This window comes from Sparus aurata, chromosome 2 (genome assembly GCF_900880675.1).
Source record: "Sparus aurata chromosome 2, fSpaAur1.1, whole genome shotgun sequence".
NCBI lineage: Eukaryota > Metazoa > Chordata > Actinopteri > Spariformes > Sparidae > Sparus > Sparus aurata.
In genome coordinates, this window is record NC_044188.1 from 17,684,892 (window position 1) to 17,695,113 (window position 10,222).

Here is a 10,222-nt window from a genome sequence, read left to right on the forward strand (position 1 = left end):
ATGGATGATTTCTGCTATATATTAGGAAATATTTTGAAACAATGCAAAAAAATCAGAACAGTAGTAAAGAAATCATTAGCCGTTTTGGGAAATGTTCTTCTTTGCTTTTTCTCTGAGAGCTAGATAAAAAAAGACTGATACCTCATATCTGTGCGCTACATTTGAAACTACAGCCAGCAGCCAGCTAGCGTAAGTTAGCATAAATGCTGGAAATGAAGGAATGCAGCCCAGAATGCTCTGTAATACAGAAATACAGATAGCCATTAGGTAAAATGACAGATTGCTCCAGATTTGAACATTGTTGGGAAGTACACATTGCCTTCTTTTTAAAATTCGCTTTAATGCAGACATGTTACATATAACATCTTGAACAACTCCACTCTTCTTCTCTGATCCTCTTTCCTCTGCGTCAGTCTCTCCACATCAGAACATGCCCTTGTACTTGTCCTTGTCCTCCTGGTTCTTCTCTTCCATGCGCATGTTCAGCACAGCCAGCTCCTTCTTCACGGCCTTCTTCATGCCCGGGTTCAGGTCCAGCACCCTGCTGAAGTCGTGTCGGGCCTCCGCCTCGTTCCACACTTCCACGTGGGCCTTGCCTCGCAGGAAGAAGGCCTTCACTGCACCTGGAGGACATAATACAAACACATGTTTGACAGCAGCCGCTCATGTGGGGGACATCTATAGTTGTGTAGCTGAATAGTGTGTCTTTTACAGCTTGGATAGATTCACATGTGCATCCATGAAAACCTTTTACAGGGTCCGAATTTAAGACATTTTACAGCTACAATTAAAAATACATACACACACACAGAGTGAAAACACACCCAGCTTATTAAAGGCTGAATAAACTGTGAGGCTTTATTGCTTACGCAGCGTGACAGTCTCTCACACTCATACATAAAACTGGCTGGAGTGTGATTATCTACTCAGCAAAGAAAACTTCGTTCTGCTTTAAAATGTCCACACGACCCCTCCCTCCATCATCAGTGTGTGTCGGTGTCAGACCTGGGTGCTGGTTGATGATGTCGCTGGTGTGTTCGATGACCTCGTAGTACTCTTCCATGCGCATCAGACACTGGCAGTAGTTGAGCGTTAAGGTGTTGGCCATCTTCTCCAGCTTCAGCCATGGGACCTCCCATGCTTTCTCCTGAAGGCGAAAGCAGTTCAGATCGACGCCAGTTGCGTAGAAGTGACTACATTTCTGTTTTTTCAAGATACTCACCTTGGTCTGAACGTTCTTGATGCAGATGATGGCCTCTTTGTACTTCTGTGTGGCCTCTTGTAAGTTCCCTTGCTTGTAAAACTTGTTCCCCTGGCCGTGCAGGACAGGGACGGCCTTCAGCCTCTCCTCATCACTCAGGGCCCACGTCTCCCTGTTGTACTCACTGGGCTGCTGCACCTGTCAGTCACACACACACACACACACATACATTGGTGTTTGTTCTTCGGTTTTCTAAAGATCCGCGTGGACGTCTCTGTCCTCTCTCACCCTGAGCAGCTCCAGGACAAAGAAGAGGGGTTTCGGTTCCTTCATCAGCTCGTCCAGGTCGTCGTAGCCCAGGCTGTTGTAGGCGAACATGTTGGCCATACCACATGTGTGGATGTGCCAGTCGACCGGGTCTTTGCCCTCTGCGATGCGCCTCATACTCTTTGCAACAAGCGGATAAACACCAGTGTGCTGACAAGGAGAGAGGAGTTAGAAATTAAAAGAGAGTCATAGAAGTAGTCTTGCCTCACTGTCATGTTACTGCAGGCTTTCAAATACTTTAAATCTCATGAGTTTTTCCATTGTTGGCTATTTATAAAGCAGCACCTGGATTTGTCTCTGAATGACTACAGGGTATTTTTGCTTTCAATATTACATATTACATATTACATTTTGTTAGATTGTATCAGTGGATAACAAGAAAAGAATGCGTCTTATACCTAGACCTGCTCGGTCGAGGGTAACAGATATAAAGAGTGATGTAGACCATACTGTACTCATACTCACCCTCCACAGGAAATCTGATTCATTTCACATTAAATATGTCAAAGATTTGTTGTAATTTAAACTGACTTGCTTCACATCATCTCCAGTCTAATTCCTCCTACGACATGCCGACTTTGCCCTCCTCTGGATGGGAGTAACACTGCACACCATGTGCAAGGGGACCGTGTGGTGCGGCCATGTTGTTCAGAGGGGTGAATAGGCGCTCTAAGCCCCATCACATCTAATCAGAGTGGAGGGGAGTCAGTGGTGCTGATTCAGCAGGAATCAGAGCCGATTAGGGAAAAGTGAGGCTGCCGCAGATTAATGACAGTATGCCTCAACCCATCTGTCTCTGACACACACACACAGAAACACACACACACAGAAACACAGACCAGACATAACAAATTATAGCTTACATAAGACTGCACATACTTTAACAGATATTCAGAGGAAGTGTTTTTGCTTCGCAACACCTGCCTCTGATACGGGGGCATGTACGTGTCTGTTGACCAGGTATCTGCACGAGACAGCAGCTTTTATAACAGGAAGAGGACACACACAGACAACGTTCGGCAAGACAAAACATTACTCATGCAGGGACAAATATGCAGGGAATTCAAAGAGATGGTAAACTGAAAAGTGAATCAGATGTCCTTGAAACTGTGTTTTTCAACATGTGAATGTTTGTTAGAAAGCACACGTGTTATTTTTCTGTGAGTATTTCCACTTCGGCCCGTTCATCCATGTTTAAAAGAAGTAGTGGAGACCCCAGTTTGCTCTGTGTCAGCTCTGTGCAGCCAAAAAGTGACACATCTTCTTTTATTATCTGCTCCTGTGTTCATTTTTCTTTTTCATGGACAGGGGAGTTGAATATACTGTGATTTTTGTCTGGGCTTTAAATGTACAATGTATGTAACTGGCACTGAGGGGATGTATCTAAGTAGATTAATTCAAGTACTGTAATTTTTGAGGTACTTGTACCCAGGTTTGGGAGGTTTAACTGAAGTTTAAAAAAAAAGTGTATTCCAATCAAGTTACTATTTGTCTGTTAAAATGTAGTATGTAGTATCACAATAATAAAATACTATACCCTGAACTTTCTGCTAGTTTTTGATTACCTCAAAACCAAACATGCAAATAAATATGTAAATACTTTTATTTAATCTTAATACACAAGTGCATATTATGTATCTGGTTTCACTCAGGACCAGAGTGACGTTGTGTGAGACACGTGAATTGTTGTCTTAAAGAATGTATCTGTAATCTAATTACAAATTTACTTCTTTAAGCGTAGTGAAATACAGTTACCTTTTTGTTGTATCCTCCATCATCTGTTATGTAATCCTGTTCCATGTATTTTGTTACTCGCCTAGCCTGCTTTAACCTCTCTTTAGTATTTCTGTTTTCTCCTACTTTTGGGATTTTGGAAGCAAATATTGTACTTTTAATCCATTAAATTTATTTGATCAACTTCAGCTACTAGTTACTTTGTAGATTAAATGCTGCACTAGAGCCAAAGTAGTACATTTTTTAATTTAATTTGTTTTAGCTGCAGTCTAATCACAAAAAAATCTGAATATGGGAGCCAATGATTGATCAGGCAAATAATCGGTTGACCTATAGTATACATTATATGCATACAAAAAATAAATGTATAATACTTGATACATTTAGACTTTTACTCATTACTGTTCACATGGGTGACACTGTTTATACTTTTACTCAAGGATGACTTTTGGCTACTTTTCATAACACTGAAGCATAAAACTTAATGTGTTTTTGTAATGCTTGTTTTAACCTCCACATCAGCAGCGTGACGTCATTCTGTACAAAGTGAACAATCAAAGCTCTCAGAAGAGACTCTGATGTGCTGTGCTTTCAAACAAAACAAGGTAACACAGCAACAAACTAAAACACAAAGCAGTTGGCGCTTGTTAACTTTTTTTTAGCACTCACAATGGTGTCACACCAGAATTCAGCCACCTCACCGATCCTCATGGAGGACAGCAGGGTCTCCCAGATGTCCAGTTTAAACATGTTGCCGACCACTACCTCCATGGGTGTCCCCACCACTTTGCTGTCATCTATCACTGTGCGATCGTCATCACACAGCTGGGTGCGGAAGTGGAAGGTCACCTGGAGACAAAAAGACATCAGCGACAAAAAGTACTTCTTAAAATACTGTGGAGTCAGATGATGGAATACAAACCTCTGCTTATTGACTTTGTCTTTATATGAAACTAGACTCAAATGAAAGTGTTTGCTTTCCATGAAACCTTGTTGGAGGATGGGTCTCGGCCAAAAATAGAAGAAACAATTGGTGGTGATACGAATAAAAGGAAAGAGCCACAAATTTTTTTTGGACTTTCTTAATCATACCTCAGAGAATAATGCATGGATCTTGATGTAGATTGATGCAAAAATGATTTTGCTTTGTTTTCAACATATTGCTGTTTTATTCCAAGAAGATTTTTACTTTTCAAAATGTAATCAGACATGTAAAAGACAGGCATGATTTCTTTTTTCTGCACAAAGCTGGCTTGTTAATAAACTGGACATAAATTGGGGAAAATTACAACACTTTTGGCAGCTTCAGAAATGGGTGATGACTCTTTCAACACAAGGCAGCTAAAGTGACTTCATTTCACAGAGGGCAAAATAGTTGGTGCGTGAAATGCAGGTGATCACAAACCCAATCAAATTAAATTGCATAAGGGAAAATGAGGTCTCGAGCCAATACTCGCTGATAGACAACGTGTAACATGTTGCAACAGGGGGAGTAAACACCAACGAACATCGGTCTCAACAAAAAAATGCTGTGTCAGCAGCTTCGCACTGCTCAGTTATTCAATAGGGCAGACAGACAGGAGGATGGGCAGGCACTCCGAGGTTGAATAGTTGTATAACGTCCAAGGGAAGTGAAACCATTAAATAGAACTGGGTGTGCACTGTGTTGCTTTCATGAGCTCCTTCCATAATTCATGATAACGGCGGCCTCATATACAGCGCCAGTATAAGTGAAGGACGATTTTATAAACCTGGGATGATGTTGAACACGATTAGACAACCTTCAGGAGCAGTCAAGAGTAGATTTCCAATGAATATCACATTTTTCAAAAAAGTTAATCTCTCAAAGAAGTCGAAGCTTTCCTTCCTTAAGAAAAACACACACAGGTTGTACAACAGGGTTCTTAAGGTTACACTTTTTTGCAAACCTGATGCAGGTGTTTCAGAGGGTATTGATTAATCTCTGAAAATATTGTTCCCATTAAAGGGGCATTGAGTGATTTATGTCCTCTATCAGCCTCTACTGGCTGCCAGGGGGAATTGCGACAACATGAATGTGTCTCTCCTCATCCATCCTGTTCAGCTGAAATGGCTTAAAAGTGGCGCAAATGATTCGAAAAAATTAATCCATAAATCTCAAGTAATGAAGTCATGCATACTGAACAAAAAAAGCCTTTGAAACCCGTGCAGAATATATCACGGTTCTGCTTCCTAGCGGGCCAAGAATATTCTTGTAAATAGCCTGTTACTAAGTGCTCTGTGTGCATATTTAGAACATTAAAACTAAGTCTGAGAGATATTCTCTAAAATGTGTCCAAAATAAAAAGACCATAAAAATCTGATATTTGTCTGAGGAATCACACTCCTTTAGTCTATAACTGATAGGGAGGTTATTTAAAAGTCTAACCAATACAAATAAAGACACATTTGTGTCAGACAGTGTAATAAAGTAGTGAAGGCCTGCATTACCTTTGTCCCCGTGATGAGTTTTGGGATGACTCCAGTCCCTCCATGCAAAATGGTTTTCTTGATTCCCTCTAAACCCAGCAGCATCGTATCCTGCATGTCCGACATCTTTATTCCTTTATTGATATGGGTCACCTCACATTACCATGCATATATATATGTCTTATGAGTATGTCTGTCTGTATGTTGTGTGGCGTACAACGCATGTAAAAGGGTGTGGATGACTCGGAGGTGGTGTTCCTGGTGGATTAGGTTAGGATAGGGATAATGAGATTAGAAACTTCTCCTTACGTTTCATCATCCCTCATCATCAGCACTTTCCCTGAATGCTGTCAGACCACAGAAACATCCAGAAAGGAGGAGAAACAGAGTCAAAATAGAACAAATGTGAAGTGGATTCAGTTTCTTGTACAATTTGCCTTAAACATTGACTTTAAGTATTTTAATTGTGGATACAACGTCAGATGCAATAAGTTCCATGTAAAATTTTTCATCTCAAGTCAATGTGAATAAATTACATTTCTAGGTGATATCTAATAAAGGAGACAGAATAACCCAATTCTATGTGTTATACTTGAATATCAAATGTTCAAATAACAACATGTTTATACAGAAGTTCCCTTCAAAGAGGCAATGTGTAAGAATTTTAGTTAAAATTAAACTCAAATTATCAACAGAGTATGAATTAATAGCAGTTGTGACATTATGATGTCTGTGGATTGTGTTGCAGGGATATCTACTGAAGATAGCATTCTAACCAGATAGCCTCAGCCTGTTTAAGTCCAAAGCTCCTGTGCTAGTGGTCTAAATGCTAACACTCCTCTGCTTCCAAGACCCTGCACTCCCAGTCCGAACCACTAACCGCACGGCTAACTGAGCTAACTAGCTAAGGTAGCTAGTGTTAACAGCAGTTAGTGGTAACACTGGTGATATGCTGCCCTTTATTTGTTTTGAGTGTAAATTGGTGGTCAGTTCTTACATTTTGTACTTTTAACTTTTTTAATTGAATAAACATATATATAAGTTTTTGGACCAGGGCTAGCTGGTTAGCATGCTAACTTCAGTAGACAACTCCTCACAAACACATACATACACATACACATACACATGGATGTGCTGTTTGTTTCTTCCCATTTTGTTGATTGTTTTAGTTGTTTTTGTAAACTAAAATTCTTACACGTTTCACTTTTAAAGTAACAGATTAAGGACATTTTTATTATCTTTTCAGTCTATAGTTTTTTTATGTTGTTGTTTACTGAGGTGTATATATAAATGTCTGTGGGGGTCATGAATCCAACCCCTGACTATTCCCTGAGACCAGAATGAATGTGTGTGTGTGTGTGTGTGTGTGTGGGTGTGTGTGTGTGTATGTTTCAGAGAGAAAGAAAGTATGCGAAAGAGAGAAAACAAACACAAATATGTCTGTGAGAGTAAGGACATGGTTTCCATTCCAGAGGAAATTTCCTGGATTTATGTGGATGTGGTGATCTGAACAACGCCGAGAATACTGAGAAACGGTGGAGCAGACAATTACTGTATGGACTCCTTGACCTTGTCTATTAAACATCTGTCTCCCATCTGGGCAGCGTGTGTGTGTGTGTGTGTGTGTGTATGTGTGTGTGTGTGTGTGTGTGTCTGTGTGTGTGTGTGTGTGTGTGTGTGTGTGTCTAATCCAAGGCTCCTGTAGTGTTTGCTAACAAAGTCTGCAAGCAGTTTGAGGGGGCAATTATTCTCAAACATTACCCAGTGTTAATGCTTTATTCCCTACTAATTGCACAAATAGAAAACCCCATAACTGAACCTTGGCAGCGCTCACAATTGTATAACTTTACAGCTCTGTGTTTCCTCTGTGAAGCAATGTGGAGGGATATTTCATCATGAATTATCAGGCGAGGCTGCCTTCTTATCTCTACTCAAATAAGTCCTCTATATCCACGGAAAGTGCTGCAATGTACTGTCAAGTTTGCCTTTTTTTTCCACTGATGTGACAAACAGGATTGGGCAACAGTTTGGTATGTACTTGGCAGCTCTCCAGGCACAGACAGTGAACAGATTGTACGCTCTCTTGTGGAGGAGGTAGGCAGTGCAGCAGGAGTCGGCCCCTTCTGTTCTTGATCAGGTCGGGCCCAATGATGAGACGTTTATGTGTGATACTGGGAGACTCAAATACACTTCATCTGACTGGACACAAATAAAAGTTGAGCTGGAGGATTGGTGAGCAGTATCATTGTGATATCAATAGCTGTGGCTACATGGACAATAATTTCTCAGTCCGACTGAATTCATCCTGATTAACAATTCCAATCTAACTGTTTTATTGATGCTAAATATCCGGTAAAATGTGAGTTTCTATTCCCCAAAGCATTCAGTCAGAACTTTTTTGATGTGCGCAAAGTGGTTCAACTTGCTGTGAGAAATACAGGAAGATTAATAATAATATAAATATATATTTTTTTGTCCACATTTATTGAGACTCATCCACTCATTCACACAAGGACAGCTATGACTTTATATATAACATTTGTTGAATTTACAAGAAGGTCAAATCATTCAGAATTTGTCAGAGAAAGCGTTTCACAAAGTTTAGATGTCTCCTCAACATCTCAACAACTCACAACATTGAGAGATTTTATGGGAGAATTCCTCTCCCTCTTCATCCCCTTGCTGGTGTCATCTGCAGTTGCCGTGGCTGCTTTGATTTAAAGCTTGTAGGTGTCCATGTTTGAAAACGTCTTGCATTACAGCAGACAGCAACTTTGTTGTACATTATTGTTATTGAGGATAACTAAGTTATCCTGGCCATTCAAATAAATACAAAAAGCATGAATGTCGATGAATGAATGAATGAATGAATGAATGAATGACTGCCTTCCTGCGTTCTTGCCAAGGAGAAACAGAGGAGGTTATTTTGAGCGATTACATGTATATTTGTCTACTGAAGAGATTTTCAAAGGTTTACACCACCCCTCTCCATCATATCGAACATTAAATCGCTGTGGATTGAGGTGGTTTCATGAGGCATTTTTAAGGTCCATGTTAACGCAGCCATTAACCGCATGCTTGAATAATTCAAGGAAGAGGTAAACTGTTTCTCCTCTCTCTGGATTTTCCTCCTCCATGCTTCTCTGTGGGAAAATTGGGCATATGGTGGGTTTGCTTTTCTTGGACGACAGGTTTGTGTTGCTATAGTTACAGCCTTTTACATAATTATCATATCTGTGAGTTGAATATAAAAATAAAACGGTGTGATTAATCTTCATCGTAGGACCTCTGTCTGTTATCATACACCTAAAAGATGAGGTTGTTGTGTTGAATCATGGTCTCAGTTTGATTATTCAAAGTTGTGTCTTCCACTCTGGTCATTTTGCCTCCCACCAGTGAGGGGAGGGAGAGCCACAATCCATCCAACCTGTTGGAAAGGTAACCACTTTAACAATGGTGTGCGTTGTAACACAGGCTTGGTGTCAGAGTGACTCATGTTGTTTGCGTCACACCGCCTACACCTTTCTCTGCCGCTCTGCCTGTGCGTGTCTGGGTGCATTTGTGTGTGTGTATGCATGCATTCACATCTAAGGTTTGCTGCATGTACACTGTAGTGTGGGAAATCCAATGTGCCAGTTTGCTGAACCGCGTGCTCACGCGTCTTTGAGAACAGGTTCAGCTACAAGCGGTCGTTCCAGCTGGAGGTATACCTCAGTCTCCATCATGTTTAGCCCTGCTGGAAACCTGTCGCCTGATGCATTAGTTCCACTTTCAGCAAGTCATACTCTATTTCTGGAAAGTACAGTCATGGATTTCCTGGGGAGGAGCTGTTCCCTGTGTAAGAGCCATTCATTCATATACATAACGCTCAGGGGAGGGCTCCTTCCATGACGCACAACATATACGCACATAGCATAATGTTATGGATGTGTAAACCTTTTGTGCTACTGGTGTGGGAAATGAGGCTCGGAGCGGGCGAGGGAGAGAACAAGGGAGAGAGAAGGGGGAAGAGAGAGAGAGAGAGGAGAGAAACAGACAGAAAAAGAGAGACAGAGAGGGAGAGAATATTTCCTTCTCTCTCTGCTGTCTGATTGACACAGAGCTGACACAGCAGATCTGAAAGGCAGAGGATCATGCCAAAGAGCAGAGTGAGGGTCACGATGCAGGGCTGCAAGGTCTCACACACACACACACACACACACACCTACACACACACACACACGTGCAATGTGAAAAGTGTCTTAAAGTTTTACCTTTATACACCAATGCATTTATTTGGCTTACAATGACCACAGTAATATTGTTAAACAGTGAGTTTTATGTGTATTGTAACATGATGTAGGTGATCGTAGGATGTGTAACGTGGTTATGAGTTGCATGATGGTGCCAATCTTAACCATGTTACACACAATACCAGCCACAGCATTAAAGATGCAAAGATGTTAAATCATTGACAAATATAATCCAGGTAACACTGACAGAGGCAATAACTTTTTGTAGTACATAATGATT

The 10,222-nt window shown here is 40.8% G+C and overlaps 1 protein-coding gene across 1 annotated transcript; it reads right to left on the reverse strand.

Moving 5' to 3' along the window:
• On the reverse strand, positions 1-5,952 carry aipl1 (aryl hydrocarbon receptor interacting protein-like 1). Its single transcript, XM_030394948.1, has 6 exons — positions 5,732-5,952; positions 3,932-4,111; positions 1,490-1,678; positions 1,223-1,399; positions 1,006-1,147; positions 1-623 (listed from the first exon to the last, which is right to left on the reverse strand). Exons 1-6 carry the CDS (start codon positions 5,834-5,836, stop codon positions 424-426), a joined length of 993 nt encoding a protein of 330 aa, XP_030250808.1. The 5' UTR covers positions 5,837-5,952; the 3' UTR covers positions 1-423.
• Positions 5,953-10,222: the final 4,270 nt, after the last annotated feature.